The 20,050-nt window shown below is 43.5% G+C and overlaps 1 protein-coding gene across 3 annotated transcripts in view; it reads right to left on the bottom strand.

The window, feature by feature from the left end:
- The window catches only part of REEP2 (receptor accessory protein 2), a 31,302-nt gene extending 11,476 nt beyond the window's left edge, over nt 1–19,826 (bottom strand). For all 3 annotated transcript variants that reach the window (XR_014788462.1, XM_084839501.1, XM_084839499.1), the window contains exons 1-6: nt 19,148–19,826; nt 18,461–18,533; nt 8,679–8,755; nt 7,354–7,474; nt 1,444–1,557; nt 693–840 (exon numbers count right to left, since the gene is read on the bottom strand). Coding sequence is in view for 2 of the 3 variants with exons in the window: in XM_084839501.1 (XP_084695627.1) it covers nt 693–840; nt 1,444–1,557; nt 7,354–7,474; nt 8,679–8,755; nt 18,461–18,533; nt 19,148–19,806 (1,192 nt within the window). In the remaining variant the exon portion in view is untranslated. The remainder of the gene's footprint in view (nt 1–692; nt 841–1,443; nt 1,558–7,353; nt 7,475–8,678; nt 8,756–18,460; nt 18,534–19,147) is intronic.
- Nucleotides 19,827–20,050: the final 224 nt, after the last annotated feature.

The following is a 20,050-nucleotide window of genomic DNA, read 5'->3' as shown; positions in this document are numbered from 1 at the left end:
GGCCAGTCCTGTTTTTGGGAAGATCCCGGGATTGGGTCCTGGGTGGTCCTCCCTCACAGAGAGGTTGTGGCCAGTCCTGGTGGGATCCTTTTTTTTTTTTTGACAAGGTGCAATTAAAGTGCAAAAGGGGTGCTCAAGCAAGGGGGAGGTCAAACTCTCTGCTGATATGGGAAAATGTGAATTCTTTCCCTAAGCAGTGTGTCCATCACAACTGTGAATACTATGTAGAATGTGGTTGTGAGAGGATGAGCTATTAGCTCAATGAATGCAATTTCTAGCAATAAAGACAAGTTCTCCCTAGTCCGTGCCATTTTGAAAAAAAAAAAGTCAAGACATATGTGTTACTATAGCTATGTTACTGTGAAACAGCAACATAGCTATCCTCCAGTAACACTAAACATTTAGGGTGCTTCTAGATGAGGTTTTTATTGTGAAATTGCCCTGTATCATCTGCGGAATTTTATGGAGCCACCTTCCTTTTGTAGCTCTCCCATATTTCCCCACTGCTTCTTCCATCCTTTTTCTTACCAGAAAAAAAAAAGTTAAGGAGGAAATGACAGAATAGCTGCACATTGCCTTTTGATTGTTAGCACTAGGAGCCCTCTATCTGGAAGCACCCTTAAACTTTTACTCCCAAAGTCTGACTCTTTTATATCTGTCCTCATGGAACAATATAAATTGACTGCTCTTACCTGAATCATCAACAGTTTCAAGAAGGCCAGTAGCAGAGGTACGTGTACGTGGATCAGGGCTCCGCAAATGCACTGTGTCATCATCTCGAATCAACGTCAAGTCCTGCATGCTGAAACTCCGCAGTTTTTCAGACAAAACGCCCTGGCCCTTTAAAACACAATAGCTAGTTACAACTATCCATATGCATTCTATCATTCTGAATGCGTTAAGAGCCTTGAATGGAAAAGAAAGTATGAGGGCAAGAAGAAGGCACAAGAGGCACATAGTGTGGCCAGACAAGAGAATGATGACACAGCAGCCCACAGTGGGTTCATTTACCCATGGAAGCTGTTGCATTGTGCCAGGTGCTTGCAGGCGCCATTTTTGCCCGGATTGCTATGGGTTGTCATGTCACGTGAACCCAGATGGTAGGGGTTGTTTGAGGATTAGACAACCTTCAAATAACCTATGGCTTGTTTTAGGGTTATTTGAAGGTTGTCAAAGTCTCAAACAACCCCTGCCGGCTGGGTTCATATGACATGATAATCCCAGCACAATGCAATAGCCCACCATGACTAAATTAAGCCATGATGGGCTGTCATGTCATGCAAACCAGCTCAATGAGTCTGTCTCATGTAAAACTGAAGGAACAACATAAACACCAAGTAGCCAACATGGAAGAAGGGGCTGAGTGGAGCGGAGGTATGACACCAAAAGTCAGTCCAGCAGAAGAGAACAAGATAGACATTGCATACAGGTATACGGAGTTACCTTTGCAGCTGCAGTAACTGCTGCATTTGCTGCCAAATTTAATCCTCGCTTGCCAACTCGCATCATAGTTTCATAACTCTTGTCACGGGCCTGGCTGATATACTCATCAATTTCCTAGGATTTAATTGGGGGAAAGACCACACTTAAAGATTAAAATAGTAAAACTATAGCCCTCTAGCATGAGATGCATTCACATAAAAGCTTTTAAGCCTTCCAGAGAGCACCTAGTTTGAACAACAACAGAACAGAAGTTCTCAGATTTGTCACAGTAAGTCACCCTGTGTCAAAAATAAAACCATTCAAACCTTCTTAAATGCCTTAATAAATCCTTCCTGTTCAGTGATTACAAGCTATCCTGGATAGTCTGTATGGTAGAATGGGGGAAAGAATCACCCACAGAATGTCCATATATATATATGTGAACAATATAAATAACTGCATTAATTAATAATGACCTATACTGAGTTTTAGCTCTGTCAACACTCACAAGAACTCAGCAAGAAGTGGCCATGGAGAAACCTGCTCTTCCCACTTTGAGATTCATGGATATAGAAGAACCCATCACAGCTTAACATAAGCAGCCCTGTTAGCAAGGGATGAAAGACTTGGGCGAAAAACATGTTTAAGCAATTGTTCGCACAGAAGAAACAGATATATCTAAGCAACATTAGGATCAAGCCAAGACTTGTTTTCATGAAAACAAGAAGGATTTCACAGACCATTTCTGGCGTCAGTAATACTAAAGACTAATTTCAAGGAAGCATGATGTAAAAGTAGATGTTGACTTCAATTATGTATGTGTCACAGGCTGGGCTAAAAAGCCATCTGGATTACAAGTCTGGTGAAGACAGTGTCCCTGTTTGATTTGCTTTTTGGTCAATCTAACCTGGAGAGGATGACACCTTGAAAAATTCCAATTATATGCTAGCTATTGCTCAAGATGGCTGCTGTTTTGTGGTCATTTGGCTACGTATCTGTATGAGCTTTGGAACTCACTATTCACCTTCAGTATCTAGGTGATTTTCAGTTAGCTACAGGACACAAATGGTCTTATACAAGTGCATCGTATTAATTTAAGCAATTGGCATTTGGCCCATAGCAGATGAAAGACTAAGGGCCACACTAGATGTGATATAGGCATCACGTTTGTTTTTCACATGGCAGCCCCGTTCATGGATAAAGTGTGGTAGGGGTAGAAGATGTCCATTTTTCACATCAAGCTGAGTTCACAGGTGAGGAGAACTGAAGCCTCCCTCCCCTTAACTCCCTGTACTCTGTCACTCCAGACACCTTTCTCCCAGCTTACCTCTGATATTAGAAGTGAGCCAGGTTGGGAGAAAAGTGCCTGAAGTCAGTGACAGAGCACAGGAAGGTAAGCTAAGGGTGGTCTCAGCTTCCCTCACTTGCATGCCTTTTTCAGTGTAAGAATCAGACACAAACATCCCATCTTCACCCCACTTTATACATAAAAAGAGCAAGCAGGTCAATAAACAAACATGTCTGCCCTAGTCATGTCTAGTTTGGCCCTAAAATAGACAATTTTTAAATGAAAGATCAATTAATTGCCAGAATAACTTCAGGACTATTATTCTCAGCACTGACTATGACTTTAACAATGAGACAAAGATTATAATCTCTTCCAGGACTACATGTATTTATGACTGAGCACGGTTGTTCATTCAGTACAGGACAAAGAAATATTTGTAATTATTTTGTTAAGTCTTGTTCTCAGTGCCTCAAAGTGGTAATATGGTGATATGCTCAGAATATTTTATTTAATGACCACATAATTGCTGGTGCGGTAGATTCTTTCACCATTCATTTGTTAAGTACTGAGACACTGACCTCTTCTACTCATCAGAAATCTATGGTACACATGATCATTTGGATCTTCCTCCTGATACTGAGGACACAGGCATAGTAGCGAACCCATCCCCTTGAATTTTTCACCATTTTATTCCCAGACAACTAAGGACATGTACATCAATTTAATGGGGTCAAAGTTTAGATCCCAAGACAACTCGTAGAAAGAATTCTAGCAATTCTAACGGCTGGAAACAAATCAAGACTGAAACAACGTAAAAGTATCCAATGAGAACTTGAGTGGTCAGCCACTCCATCAGCTGAAGGGACACAGGATCTTTGCAAAAAGTTCTGTCTCGTGGTTGTGATGGGGAGCTTGGTGGGGAGAGCTAACATCAAGGGGCTGAGCATGTCCACCTGCCTCACCCCATCCCACAACGCTGGAGCCTGACAGAGCCTGCTGCCTTGAAGAGAACATTGGAAGGTATGTTTGGTGGAGGGAGAGAGAATAATACCAAAACTGTGAGTGTATGTAGGGCTTGAAAGAATTCTAGCAATCTTTACCTCCCCACATGAGAGATGGGGAAAGGACAGAGAGGAGACCCAGGTGAAAGCTGGGAAGGAGGATGCCATGAGTGAGAGATGTGGCTGCCAACCAATGTTTGTAAGTTAATTGTGAGAACTCCGTGATACTTTTATGGAATGTATAAAAGTTGGCCAAGTATGTAGTGTATTCTTATTTCAGTGTTAGGCTTTATTCTCTCTTTGGTTTAGTTCTAAGCCATTGGCTTAGCCAATTCATTTGTATTGTTGTATACAAAGCAGCATAGATTGATACTTTTAGTGGGTTGGATCCAGAGTTGCATGTAGCAGAACTCTGTGAACTGGATGATTCTGCCAGCAGAAAGGGGTGGAAGTAATTTTCACTCCCCCCTGTAGCCCCCAGAACTTTGCCCAGGAGGGTTGGGAGACCTTCCAGAACAGTGTGTGTGATGGCACTGGAGACTGTAGGGAAGGAGTTGGTAGAAAACACCAACTTACACTTTCCCTCCAGCGGGAAGCCTCCACTAGATCCTGGTTTCTTCTGTTCACAGAGGCTGGGTTCACACAATACTCAAGGTTGAGTATGGGTTGAGTGTGGGTTATCGCTGAACCATGGGGTTGTCACTGAACCATGGGTTGTTGCATTGTGTGAACCCAGCTAACACACCATGGTTTGTTAACCTCAAACAACCCACAGTTCACAACCCAACAACAAACCTTGGTTCTTTTTGTAGGTTATTCATAGTTAACAAGCCATGGTTTGTTAGTGTGGCTGGGTTCACACAACACAACAACCCATGTTTCAACAACAACCCTCACTCAACCCATACTCATCCTTGAATGTGAGTTGTTGTGTTGTACGAACCCAGCAGAGTCAAGTCTTGATGCAACTCGTATCTTTTTGACAGTACTGTTATTTCTAATTATTCCTATTATGTTTTTTGAATTGTCATTTATTGCTGTCCATTTGAAATGTTGTGAGCCACTTTGGGCACAGTCTTGTGGGAGAACAGTATATAAATAAACAGGCAATGATTATGAAAACAGATCCCCAAGAGAAAAATGTCTGGTAAGTACCTTTAGTGGTTGAATAAAAAATGAACACCAAATTTACTTGGTTCATGAAAGTACTAGGAATACTATATTTGCTGTGCCAAATTCAATTTTCCTCAACATTAACAGCTTCAAAGAGAAGAGAGAGAACACATATACCAAAATTTGGCCACAGAAAATAAAAGCAATTCTTAGGGATGGTTTTCTTAAGCCTCTTCTGCTATAAGACCTCTCATACTTCAGAGATATGTGGCAACAAGATCCACTCATGGTATTCCACACCGAGCAGCTGAATCCCTTAGGGCGCAATCCTATGGGATCTGCCCTAAGTACTTGTAAGCCTCTGAACTCAGAGGCTTATGAGTAGGCGCTTCCCACTCTGCATTAAGCTAGCTGGCCATTTTCACCCTTCTAGCAGAGGCTTCAGGGAGGAGGAGGGAAGGAGGCTGGGGCGGCCATAGGATTCATCATATGGCTGCTGCCCCAGTCTCCTCACCCCCTATGAACTCTGTTTGCGAGCTTGTAGCAGCGGCCAGTGTAGTTCTCTCTGCGCTGGCTATGAGGGGGAGGGGACCAGGAATGCAGTTTCCTGGCTATGAGCTTGGAACCCTGTCTCTGAGCTCGGATCAGGAAACCAAAATATCCTATGCCCCTCAGAAGCTGTCTAGGGGACATAGGATTGCTCCCTTAATGACTTTGTCAACCACAACTGAGATGATCTACCAAGACAATTGTCAACTTAATTCTTGACCCCAGCAGGTGGAGAGCAATTGCATATTATTTAGTGGAAAATTCACCATATCCATTTATTCCAGTGACTGCTGGTGACTGTCTTAGTGAGCTTCCCTGTTCAACACAAAGCTGTCATGTAGTTAAAAACTTGAAAATCACAAAAGGAATTTCTGCTGAGTTCATGCCTTGGATTTCTCAAGAAGTACAGAAATCTAAATATCAGCAAAGAATCTTCTTCAGCGTGGGAAAGGAACATCAGTCTGGGAAGCCAGTTAATGTTTGAGACCACTTAAGTGGACCCATGCATAAATAACAATGTGATTGAAAACCATCAACTCATGCGCCCCAGAAAAAATAAGGATTGTCCAGTGCTTTTTCAACAAGTTTAGATTCAGAGAATCATCTGTATCACCTTGTGTTAAAATGCCTTCACCTAAAATGGAATCCAGCATGATCCCTATCAAATACATTGAGAAGTAGGAGAGCAATAATTTTCCAATGGTCAGATCTGTGCATTTTGCCAAGAAAAGTCATGTTTTAAACATGTTTGTGCCATCCACAACTGGTGCAAGGCAGGTGGATGGCACATGTACAAAACACTGATCTGTGCCCAAGTACAAAAAAAAAGTAATGAAAGTACCAGTACTCAGACAGAAGTGGACTCACGTGGCCTGCCTGACTCTTTCTTGCATCCCAAGGTATCACCAGAGAAAGCATTAAGTATACTATGAGATTTAAAGCTGCCTATGGAGTGCATTCTGTGGTCTAGCACATTTCCATTTTCTAGCATTATGACAATATATCCAACATAATTTTTCTGAATCTCCAGAAAATACACTTTCTGCATAAAACCCTTCTTGAACTATAATGCCATACATGTTGGACTGCCTGAAACCCAGAAACCCAGGAAATCAAGACAGATTAGATGACATAGCACAATGGAGCTTCCAAAATAAGAGATCTGAGCCTCTCAACATGTTGCCTAGCATTGACACAGTTGTTTAAAGAAGGAGACTCCATATTCTAATGGATACTACTCTCCAGAGGCTTAAAGGCTGCTCTCTTCTAGCATGAAGATGCATTAGCCACTTAAAAGCAGGGGGGGTGGCTTTCAACACAAAATTCCTGTCATCTGGGGATGACTATCATCCTTTTTCTACTGTCTGCAGGCTCACACCAATTGGACAGGCATGCCTATAGTTTGCCATGGGCTAGAATTGCATGATATGATGGAGAATAATTGCACATCTACACATCTTCCAGCAAAGTAAATAAAGATCGATTAATGAAATAACAAATGCTGAAGCCCATGGCCAGCATCCAAATTGTACTATGTATGAATGGAAAGCACCTCTGTCCATACACTGAAGCAGTTTCTGGTTTTCCTTCTGTTTGCAGCCTGGTACACTGCAACAAATGATGCTCCACAGAGTCCCCCAACCCTCAAGTGTGGCTTTTAGGGGGATACAAAGAATGACAATAGGAAAGGAGAGAAAGTCCTGGTGTTCACATGGAGCACCATGCATAGCCCTTTGGATCATAGCTGTGAGCACCAAATCAACATTATTCAAGTTATAGCTAACATATTTTAATTAGGCTGCAAATTAGGGATTCACTTTTGCTCTGTAAAAAAAAAAAAGGGGGGGAAAGGCAGTTGCCATACATTCATTATGAGCAGGCACAGGCAAAACTAATATCAAGATCTTTTCTGCATCCTAAACTGGATCTGATGTCACTCAACTTTCTGGACTGATAAATAGGGCAATCTGAAGGAAGTACCTTCTCCTTATTGGAGAGCGTTGGGTGAACAAACTTCCTGTAGAGGACACTGGAGCCCTTGGTGTAAGGAGAGAGCAGCCAGATCACAAATGCGATTTTCAACTCGAAATAAAAGGGAAACCTGAGAGAAATGGAAAAGCTGGAATCAAGCTCAGGTTAGAGATAGACAAAGGCTGACAGTCCAGAGAGCAGCACAGATGAGATAAGCAAAGGAAGAAAGAGAGAACTACAGATAGAACAGAATCAACATGACAAGGCCAGCTATAGAAAAGGCCATGCATACCCTTTCTGGGATGTACCTTAGGTAATAGGTCATAGAATCATAGGCTTAGAAGGGGCCTACAAGACCATCAAGTCCAACCCCCTGCTCAATGCAGGAAGCCTGATTCCCAGGCAGTCTCCCATCCAAGTACTAGCCAGGGCTGAACCTGGTTAGCTTCCGAGATCAGATGAGATCAGGCACATCCAGCCCTCATTTCCTGAAGTCTTATTTTAAGTCTCCTCCACCGCCTTGATAAATCCATATTCAGGGTTATTCCTCAACCCTATAAAAACCAGAGTTATGTCCAAGCCACTGTACTAATTAATAATTTGCCAAACAGCCATAAACTACCATAACTTTGGTGAGTTAGATCATGACTGGTCCTCTGCCTGAGAATCACTGACATCCCCAATCCAGCCCTTGCCCTGTCCACTTAAGTCTTCTGGACAAGTTGAGAGCTAGGTATTTTAAACACAGCCACTGACCATTTAATGCAGGCTAGATCAGGACACCATTTCTCTCCTAGTCAGGACAAATCAGTCTGTACAATACAGATCAATATTCTCCTAAAGGATACACATAGTTGAGAACAAATTTTTGGATATTTCAGCACAAGACATATGAAAGGGATGCAACAGTGCTAGACGCTACAATTTTATTCAGAGCTAGAATCGTCATGCTCAAAGTTTACTCTTGCAAAACAGGCTTCCACAACTATCCCTCCAGTTTCCATTAAGTTCCAGCTTTAAAAAACAAAACAAAAACCAGATTCTTGAAACTAGAATTACAACCTTCATTTGTACCCTTTTTTTTTTCTTGGTTGGGACAAAAAGAAGCAGAGCAACTACATATATTTTTGTCAATGAGGCATAGCATTTGAGTGTTAACTGTAATATTATAATAACCCTTCAGGAGAAAACAACATCTACCACTCTCAAGGACAGGGAAGCTGAATATCTTACTAAATCCCTTCATGACAGCCAATTCTAGATGGGTGACTGAAAAAGAATTAGGGTATCCAGCAACTTCCCTGCTAAGTTCCTAACACCAGGAGATAACTTACCAAGAGAGAATGATGTCTGTCAGCGTCTCTGCTGTGGTGAAGAAGGCAAACACAATCCAATACATCATCCACTTGACCTGCAAGACAGCCAGTCCCATTGGAATTCAGTTGAGCACTGGAAACTACCTTAAAACAAATTCTTGATTGATACTAAATCCAGTCAATTTGAATCAACTGAGTAGATCATTATGCCCCACCCAAATTTCAGCATTTCAAACCAACAGCTGGTTTTTCTCAGACCTCTCTTTTTAACAATGCCTGGTAGAGACTTCAGAGGAAACTCCTCAAAACAGAAATTCTGTCTTGAGTGTCTTCCCACAAAGAACTGTTGTCTTTGTCCTTAGACAGTTCTCCGCGCTTGAATTTTATTATCAGCCACATGTATAGCTTTTTTGTTAATTCAGATGAGCTGACCCTTAGTAAAGAACTTGTTAAGATCTAAGACATTTATAATGCACATCTCAACTGCCTTCTTTACACTGTAATGCACATTTCACTTCTAACATCTGCACTGACATCGTCAAGGAACATGGGCAGTTGCAACTGTCTCTCTTCGCCACATCGCATTAACACCATATGTGATGGTTGCACATCCCATTTTACAACTGATTCTTGTGCAGGCAAGAGCCTGTCATTTCTACTTTTTCTATCCCTTGCCCTTTTTACCTTCCTCAGACTCTACTTGCTTCAAAAAGTTGTTTGCACAGTTTTCCTGCCTTCATTCTGCTGTGCATAATTGTGATATATACTAGGATGCTCAATGGCTTCCATGATGAGAGACACAGGAAATAAAGATAAGTAATTTGTAAATAAATATTGTTGCTACCCCAAAATCCACAGTGCTCAACAAGAAGATTCGGGGGATGACTGAAATCAAACCATGTCATTCCAGCTCCTCTAGAATAATCAAACAAGTGTAGATGTAGGATGTGCTACTAATATCAGATCAGTTGATTAAAATGCACTAAAAGCAATGTGATTCAACAGCACACCAAAAAGGATGACACTGTTATCACTGCATGTTATCTTGTTATAGTGAAGTTTAATACCAATACAAATATTTTTATAAATGAAGTTATGCCCTCATCTTTTTTCTGTATAATTTAACAAGGCTATGGTGCACAAGAAAGAGAAGCTAGCTCCCCCTGCTGCTCAGTAAGTACCAGGCAATATATAAAAAATCTTGCCTTTGAAGCAGAGAGTTGTCTTTCAACATATGCCAAGAAACTGTGGAAAACCAGCTTCTTCCTGAACATCCACTTCAAACCTGCAGTTATCACCTTGGTGACCATTTCTTATGACATGATGAAATCTGAAAGTGTCTATTTTTAACCTTAAAAATAGGCTTAGGACTTCTTATTGCAGTTAAGAACAATATTTCTGCTTTCATACTATATACCTTTTATTGACTTTTTTAAAAATATCAGAAATAAAGAATATGACTGGCAACAAACTGTTGAGGTGTAGAGTGGCCCCTGTTCAGGATTCCAGTCACTCTGCTCCACTTCCCCAATACCAATAGTCAGTCAGCATTCTGTGGCCACTGAGCATGCTCAGTCCCCACTGAGTAATTTTTTACAACAGCGACAAGGAAAAGCATTTGAATAAAAACAAAAGGCAGGAAAGAACGGGGCAACAGAATGTTAAGAGTCTCAAAACAAGAAACTGTCATATGGCATTTTAAAAACTAATTGATTTATTGTGGCATAAGACTAGAACCTACTTCGGCAAAAGCGTGACATTTTGTGATAGACAGACAGACAGACAGGAAACAGTAGGACCAACATGGAAGAGCTCCAGTGGTCCATAGAAGAGCTCTAGTTCACAAAAGTTTATGCCACAATAAATATGTTAAGGTGCCAGAAGATTTGGATCCTAACGAATGCTACCCAAATGGAAGAGCTCCTTTCATCCACAGAAGGGACTCTGATCCCGTGCAAGTTTCCACTGGAGGAAGCAATTCTCAATTATACCCCCTCCCCCTACAGTCCCCTGCACATCCTCCACACTGTTCCAGAAGGTCCTGCAGTCCCCTGGAGCAGATTTCAGGGCCTCAAGGAGTTGCAAGGGAGAGAATCAGTGGGGGGGAACCAGCAGGAGCATTCTGTGAGTAGAGCTCATGGAGCAGTAGTTAGGATCCAAGCCTAGTGTTTTTTTTTACAACTACAGACTAACACAGCTACTTTTCTGGAATGTATAGTCTCAGATGAATGATCTTGTGTGTTTTTGAGTTCCAGGTTGCCTCAAGACTGAATTTTACTTTATTTCCAATGAAATCTCTTTATCTATCTATTGTACTCACTCTGTCTGTCTGTCTGTCTGTCTATCTATCTATAATTTTTGTTAACCGCCCAGAGAGCTTCGTCTATTGGGCAGTATAGAAATGAAATGAAATAAATAATACTGTGGGTTTCCCCCCCTTTTCAGTCATCTTGAAATTTTGGAAAGGTGAAATATGTTTTAAATGAATACATAAAATTTGTCTCCATTATACAGAGGAGGAGGAGTTGACAATGATGTGAGAGTAACACAGTGAGTTGTGGGAAAGGTGGACATCTGTTTGTGGGCTTTTCTCTTTTCTGGTCCACTTCCCAACCTATAGATCCCAAAGAACGGACAACACCAAATTATTTAGGAAGGTGAAAAGAAAAAGGGATGGCAAAGAGCTCCAGAAGGATCTCTCCAAACTGGGAGAATGGGCATTAAAGGGGCAAGTGCATTTCAGGGTAAAGCAAATGTAAAGTGATGCACACTGGAGCAAACAAATCTGAACTTCACATATATTCTGATGGTATCTGAGCTGGTAGTGACTGACCAGGAAATGGATACTGGGGTTGTGGTGCATAGCTTGATGAAAACATCCACCCGGTGTGTGGCTGATGTGAAAACAGCAAATTCTATGTTGGGGATCGTTAGGAAAGGAATAAAAAATAAAACAGCCAATATCATAATGTCTTTATATGAATCTATGGTGCAACCACACTTGGAATACAGCACACCTGTATTCACCACACTTCAAAAAGGATACAGGGCTGGAAAAAGGGCAGAAATGGGTAAACCAAAATGATCAAGGGGCTAGAGCAACTCCCCTATGAGAGAAAGTTAAATATTTGAGGCTCTTTAGTTTATAAAAGGAGAGCAAGTATACAATTATGGAAGGTGTGGAAGAATACTAGGATGCAGGGTCATCCAATGAAAGTGATAAGTGATTCAGTACAGATAAAAGGAAGTACTGCTTCACACAATGCATAGTTAAACTATGGATTTTGCTCCCACAAGATTTAGTGATGGCCACCAATTTCATGGAGGATAAAGTTATCAATGGCTGCTAGTCATCATGGCTATATATTTCCTGTAGTATCAGAGGCAGTATGTCTCTGAATACCAGTTTCTAGGGTATACAAGCAGGAGGGTGCTATTGCACTCATGTTCTGCTTTTGGGTTTCCCAGAAGCATCTGGTTGGCCACTGTGGGAGCAAAATGCTATAGGTCTTTGGTCTGATCCAGCATGACTCTTACGTTCTTTACTCTGTCACCCACCCACTGAATCTTCATATGCTCTTATTTAATGCCAGGTTGGTTTTCAAGGAAACAGCTGTTATCCATGATTTAATCATGGAGGAAGAGGCCAACCTGATATGTCCTATGGAGACCTGGCTGGCAAGATACTTCCAACTGAGTTCACTATTGAGGAGTGACACAGAGAAAGTGGTCAAGGGGTGAGTTTGCAGTGTCCATGGGGATTTAATCACCAGGTTAGCTGTTTTGAGAGTTAAACTAGACATGATGATATGTGCATCTTTGCATTTAATGTGGACATTTACAAAAATGGATACATCATCAGCTGGGAGAAATGATAACAAAAGAGATTGAAGCAGGTGAGTAAGGGGGAAATTTAACCCTTTTGTCCCCTGCTATGGTCCTGGGGAAAATCCTTCTTTCTGAAGCTTCTATTTGCGTTGGGAGGAAATCCCCCATTGGTGCCAAGGGGCAGTAAACTCATTGGGATGGTCTGTCCCCAAAGGCTAATAAATCCAGATAGTTTCCAAATTCCCTTAGTGGATTATTTTACTGATTTGGCTAGCTAGTCTGTTGAACCGCTAGGTCCTGGAATAGGGAATTTACTCAGATGGTTGCCATGACAGCCTGTAGACATCTGCTTCCTCTTGCCAGGCCACAGATATCCCTATAGTTGGAATAACCACAGGAGCAACAGGTGGAATAGGCCACTGAAGGAGAAAGGAGAAGAGACTTCTTGTGGCAGTTTGCCCTTCTGGTTTACCATCCAGCCAACAGATTTCTCACTGCTCTATTGGTGACCCATCAGGTTAAAAAAAAACTGCTGCTGAATGTCAGGATAGTGACTGAGAAGACCATCCTGATTTAATCCTGGATGAGCAAGCTGACATGGCCTGTGTGGTCAAAATCTAGCTGGGCAAAGATGGAGAGCATTAATTTGACCCAATTGTGCCCACCAGGTTTTCAAGTTTAGCAGGAGGCATGATCTGATGGGTGGGGAGGTAGAGTCACAATGATTTATCCAGAGTTAATTCCCCTACTAAGATATACAGTCTGGCAATCTCTTGGATTTGAGCATGTGTACCTGGTAGTCGGGTATTCTGTGAAATATTCAGGATTGGGATTCTGTTGGTGCACCTCATACCCTGCTACCCAACTGCCTGAGCTGCAACTCAGAGACGGCATTGGTCTCCCTCAAATTAATTGAGCTGGATTTCCATGTTCATGCTGAGGCTCCCTCATCTGCAGGATTTCATGGCTTCTATGGCAATCATGGGTCCGTCCCAATTGATATCTACTGGATTCAGAAGGATTCCTGAATGCTTTGGGAGATTTTCCTGTCACTAGAATTGGTGATTCTGTTGAAGCCCTGGTTGATCTGTTGAATGGGGAAGAGGACCTAGGATAAAATTATCCCTTCCAGGCACCCTGTCTCATTGTGGTGAGCTCAGGCTCCTCAGTTTTCTGGCTAAGACTAATGAAACACTTAGGGAGATGGCTATAGGAAGACGCAGGATGGATCAAATCAAACACTGGCTGGAGCTTATGTTAAGGCCTATTCTATGGCAGTAAAGAGATTGTACCTCTCTGCTACCACTGCATTAGTACACTGTGATCCAGCTGAGTTGTTCCAAGGGATGAAGGGTGTATTACATTCTGGTCCGGAGCAGTGATGGGGAACCCTAAGTGGCTCACTGTGATGAGTTTGCAAAACATTTTGCTGATAAAAATCACTCATATCCACTCTAGTTTGAACTCTGAGAGGAGGCATTTTGGAAGACATCTGTTGGTTCCATTTGAATGATGAGTTTCAGCTTGTTCAACTTGAGGATGTGGACAAGTTATTTAGAGCAGTGAAGCTTACTACCTGCTTGGTGGATCCTTGCCCATCCTGACTGGTTAAAGCTGCCAGAGAGGTACTTGCCAGTTGGGTGGTGGTGGTGGTGAATGCTTCCTTAAATGCACTGTTACCATTTCCCTAAAGGAGGCAGTTGTAATATCATTAATGAAGCAGCCCTCATTTGATTCCATCATCCTGGATAATGACTGGCCAGTCTCCCCAATCTTTCTTTTTTGTGTAAGGTCCCAGCGTGAGTGGTGGCAACACAACTCTATATTTTCTTGGAGAAAACTTATTATTTGGATCCTTTCCTGTCTGTGTTCAGGTTTTGGGAATGAATCAGCCTCGATAGATGATCTACACCAGAAACTGGACAGAAAGTGCATTCCTGTTGGTTCTGCTGCGCTTTTCAGTGGCGTTCAATACCATCAACCAGGGTATCCTTCCGGGATGGTTGGCTAGTTTGGGTGCTGGAGGGACCACATTGTAGTGAGCCTAGTCCTATCTGGCTGAATGCTCCAGAAGGTGGTGCTGGAAGATTATAGCTTGGCCTATCGGCCTATGGAATGCCTCAGGGCTCTATTTTATCCCTTTTGCTTTTTAATATCTACATGAAGCTGCTGGGAAAGGTCATTCCGGGGTTTGGGGTTGGGTCTCATCACAATGCGGATGACACCCAGCTCTACCTCTCTTTTTCAACTGATGGCAAGGAGGTTGTGGAAACCTTGGATCAGTGTCTAGATTGGATGTGGGCAAACATGCCGAGATTCAATCCTTACAAGACAGAAGTCTTGTTGGTCAGTAGACAGTCTAATGCGTTTGCACTCCTGAAGGATCAGGTACTCAGCTTGGAGGTAATTTGGGCCCAGCATTGGCCCTGGATGCTCAGGTGGCAGCAGTGGCCAGGAGTGCCTTTTCTCAGCTTTGGCCGGTGTACCAGTTGCATGCTTTCCTGGCCACAATGATACAAGCTTTTGTCACTTCCTGTTTAGGCTACTGCAATGCACTCTATGTGGGGCTGTCTTTGAAGACTGTTTGAAAACATCAGTTGGTGCAAAATGCTGCAGCCAGACTATTGTCTGGTGTACATTTTACAGACCATATTACATCAGTCCTACAGCAGTTGCACTGCCAATTTATTTCCAGGTGCAATTCAAGGTTCTTACCTATAAAGCCTTAACAGCTTCCAGGATTTTTGAAAGACTGTACATACTCCCACATGAACCTACATGCATCTTATATCTTTATCTGAGGCCCTGCTTTATGTAACCTCCAAAAGAAGTTAGGTTGCTGGGAACACAGGTGTAATGACTCCAAAGTCCAGCAGTGACCTGAACATGGACTCAGAGGCTGAGAACCCAGTGGTGCAAACAAAGGAATCCTCATGTCTGAGCACCATTGTGGAAACAGAGACCCCTGAACCAGAGATACCATATACCCCCAAGCCTAGACCAATAACTGTGGCCCTTGAGTCTAGCACACCCATCTCCAAGAGCTTTGCAATCTATGGAGCTGGTGTGCCAACTTTGGCAGTGCACCCAGCATGAGCTTTTGGAGAGATGGAGGAGTACTAGGATCCAAGCCAGAGGCCTGTCCCTTTAATGCTTTCCACATTTTAGGAGGGGCTAGAGTCTGGTAAGGCAGGAATTCTGGACTGAAGCATAAAAGGCTTCAGTCTGGTCTCAGACTGGTGAAGCAAGTTGCTCATCAGCTCTCCTAGGTGCTGCAACATTTAGCCTGTTGTGCTGCACTGAGTCCTATGGGCTCCTCCTTCAGAACAGAACACAGCACTGGGACAGGGCCTTTTCTGTGGCAGCACCATGATTGTGGAACACCCTCCCTAGTGAGAATAAACTAGCCCCTTCATTGTTTGCTTTCTGGCAGGCAGTTATAAACCTTTTCAATTTGCCCAGCATTTAATGATTGTTAAAGAGATCGTTGTTGTTTTTAAAAATAAAATGTTTGTGCTGTACACCATCTTGAAAACCTGTGGGCTGAAAAGTGGTCTAAAAATATTTCAATAAATAAACAGATTTGCACAAATGCAACCAAATATAGCAGAGAGTCCATATGAAGACCTATTTTATGGTGGTGATGGAAAAGATCTTACATCAGTACCACATTGCATCACAATCTCATCCAGTTAAGCTTTTTCAAGAGAGTAAGGGGATCTTACAACCTGGCCCCTCTCCAATGAGAACCTGGAGCTGCTTGCTCTGGCAGTTCTTCTAAAGTTCTTTGGCTTCTAAAGCCAAAGGAAGTGAGGCAGGTGGCTACTAGGAGGAGGGCTTTTTCTGCTGTGGCACCCCGGCTCTGGAATGAGCTCCCTAGTGAGGTTCGCCTGGCGCCTACATTGTATTCCTTTCGGCGCCAGGTGAAGACCGTTTTATTTTCCCAGGCATTTTAGCATTTTAGCTTTCTAAATTTTTATCTTTGCTGTTTTAAATCTGTATTTTAAACTCTTGCACTGCTGCTAGGTTTTATTGTGGTTGTATTGTTATATTGTGGTTTTAATGTTCTATATATTTTAAATTGTTTTATTGTGTGTTGTTTGGTTTTAATTTTTGTGAACCGCCCAGAGAGCTTCGGCTATTGGGCGGTATAGAAATGAAATAAATAAATAAATAAATAAAGTTCTTTGTAGATAAAATTGTTTGCATTGATTCTGACTTGGACACTATTGTTGAAACCACAGTAGAGGTACCCAGGACCTGTTCTCATAAGATTTTGTTGGATAAATTTAAATCATTGATACCCAAGGATGAATACAGGGAGCTTGGCACTGTCCATGTTACCACTTTCCCCTTTTTGTGGATTATGTAGATCCATTTTAATCTAGCAGATTGGCTTCTATCTGGGACTCAGGACTGAAACTGTCTTGGTTGCTCCAAGGGTAACATATACCAGGAGGGGGATGGAAGGAGCATGACCCTGTTGATCTTCCAGGACCTCTCTGTAGCTTCCAGTATCATCAGCTGTAGTATCTTTCTGGACAGCTTGTGTGCACTGGGTATCAAATTCACTTAAGAAGTACATAAAATCCCCCCAGAGAGGTACCTTAAGTATTCTGCAAACTGAAACTCGATTCTAAAGAGCTCACTTTCTGAAGCTACTTCAGAAACATTCCTAGTTAAAATTTTAAAATCCAGCCAGTATGTTAATTTCCTCCAGAATTAAACTTTATGAACATTTGTGAAAGTCTCAGTTGCAGAAGTTAGGAGAGGTTAGCCTGCAAGATCATGTAAGGAAGGCATATGTTTTATTTTGTATGGTGAAGCACAGAGCAGCAAAATAAGAGCCATTCAATAAAAGAAGATGCATTGCTCCTCAGACTAGATTCACCCCCTCTCTTGGTTCCAGTTCTTCATATGGCTCTCCCAATTAGCCACCACACATACACAGACCATTTTGCTTAAACTGCACTGTATCCTAAACTCATTCTGTTCATGTTTTTACAAGTGATGGCTAAGAGGGGTCTTCCCATTTGCCACATTTTAAAATCAAACAAAGAAGATATATCAGATTTTTAAATGGCTCTCTGTTGCTTTTGATTTCACAATAACTTGTCATATCTGATAATAAAAACCATTCTTAGTATCACTTGTGAAAATGCCCAATATTCTAGATGATAACACTAGAGTAACTGGAGCCACTAATGTTTTCACAAATGGTACCAAAAACACAGTTCAGCCAGTCGTACTTTGCATTTGTGTCACTCATATGTTTGCACAAATTTTAATGTGCAAAAATACAATATCTAAGTTGACTGAAGACTGTGCAGGAAGGTGGTTCTTGTGATTTATATGATCAAGCAGGAACAAACTACTGATGTTCCAGTCTAGGTAAGTAGATTGCACTACTTGTAATCTTTACAGCAGAAAAAACATGCAGTAAGAGAAATCAGCTGGAGCAGTAGCAAAATGACATCATCAAGGATATGTAGGTGATAAAGAAAGACTTTTTAAGTCACTTGTGAAAACAGCCTAAAGGTGCAATCCTATGCATGTTTAGACAAAAAAAAGTCCCACAACTCCCAGCATTCCTCAGTCAGCCACGCTGGGAGTTGTAAGACTTTTTTCTGTCTGAACATAACTAGGATTATGCCCTAAGGAACTCTTCAGGACTCTTCACAGGTAAAGCTTAGATTACTCGGTGCTTAAATAGGTCTAAAATACAGTTTTAAATCATAGTTGACTGGAATGAGCATTTCAGTTCTATTCCACATCATTCTTAAATACTATGCACTTTTTAGCATCGTGTAAAAGAGGTAATAAACCACAGCACTATTTTGGAGCACAATCCCAATTACCTGCCTATACACACTACACAGCTACCTTCGTAGCCAGGGTGGCTGCAAGCTATGATACTTGAGGGAAACAGGGCGGTCTTTAAAGCAAGGATATGGCAACAGCCTTACACTTACGTATTCTTTCACATTTTTCGTCTTCACAGCTTTGTAAGAAGAATAAGCAGGGTACAGGGTGCCAAAAACCAGCCTGAAAGAGAAGATTAAAAAAAGAAAAAGAAGGAAGGAAACCCTATGAGATTTTTTCTTTCGTTTATTCAAGCGTGGGTTCCGGACTCGCCAAGTCCTGGCCACGTCTAGCCCTGCCGGTCTGTCGCTTTTGCTGCCAGCCCAAAACAGGCCCAGCAGCTACCGCTCCCTGGCAGAGCGTGGCAGGCACCTTGCTCTCCACCTGCAGCAGCCGCAGTGCTCTTCCTCGCCCTCAGGGGCCGGTCCGGGCTGGTGCAGCACAGTTAAGGGAGCGGGGGGGGGCAGTGGTCAGGCAACGCCCCTGGGCTGCTCCGGCGGCCATCCCTCCTGGTCAGGGCTAAGCTGGGCGGGCTGGAGGGCCGGGCGAGGGGGCAGGCGCGTTCGCCTCCAACCTAGCAGCCGCCGAGGCGAAGGAGCCGAGCCCTCAGGGGCCGCTCAAGCCCAGGGGAGGGCTGAGCCACCTCGGGGATGATGGGACTCCTCGTGGGAGAGCGCGAGAGCGCCGCCCGGCCAAAATCCCCCGTCCCCATCTCCATCCCGTTGCCTAGCAACAGCAAGGGAAAGGCCTCTTCCCTTCCTGCCGCCGCCGCCGCCGCCGTCGCCGCGCGCGCTTACACCACCAGCCGGGAGATGATCCAGGACACCATGGCGAGGCCGAGGCTCCTCGGGGGGCCAGCGGGGACTGGGGAGCTGGCTTTCAGCACCGTCCGCAGCGCGGAAAGGGAGAGCGCTCTTAAAGGGCAGGTTGCTGCAGCAAGAGCGGCCCCGCCCCTTAAAGGGGAGGAGCCGCCGGCGAGTCGGAGGGAAAGGGGCCGCGGACCGCAGCACGATGGTCTCGCCTGGGCGGACGTCGGGCGTTTGCACAGGCGCACGTCTCCTCTCTGCGTCCCTCGGGCGGACCCCGAACGACAGGCGTCTTTCTGCCAACAGACGGGGGTCTGTCGCTGGAGCGGAGCGAGCGCAGCAGCACGCCCAGCTCGGAGGCTCAGGAGCACTGCGGGGCAAGGGAGTGGCTCAGCCCCCAGACGATCATAACGCCCCGTTAAGCCGCTCTGGGGCCACTGCGTCTCTCTACAATAGTCTATGCAAGGAGAGACTTCAGATTTATCGTAGCAATGCGTTGGAACCATGGAGGGACAGGAGAGGGGAAGGACCTGAAAGGCCCCCTTCTCCAAAGACTTTAGAGTAAGGGTATATGGCCAAAAAGTAGCCTTCCCCAACCTGATGCCCTCCAGCTGTGTTGGACTACAACTCCCATAATTCCCAGCCTGCATGGCCAACTATGGGAGTTGCAGTCCAACACATCTGGAGGGCACCATGTTGGGAAGGCTTCCCAGTAGTGTTTGTAAGAAGGTGGGGAGGAGGGAAAAGAGATGGAGAGGAAAAGAGAGAACCTCTTTCAGGTACTTTCGGTGTGGGCAGTTTAGACCCCCCCCCAATTCGCCCCTTTATGGATCACTGCCTTGTTGTGGCGAAGGGGCTTGCGTAACTCAGTGAAGCCATAAGCTATGCTGTGCA

Source organism: Heloderma suspectum, chromosome 2, assembly GCF_057233095.1.
Source record: "Heloderma suspectum isolate Gila_16-S chromosome 2, 16-S_ref, whole genome shotgun sequence".
In the NCBI taxonomy this organism is placed as follows: domain Eukaryota; kingdom Metazoa; phylum Chordata; class Lepidosauria; order Squamata; family Helodermatidae; genus Heloderma; species Heloderma suspectum.
The sequence above is the reverse complement of the archived record's forward strand: the minus strand, read 5'-3'. Positions and strand labels throughout refer to the sequence as shown.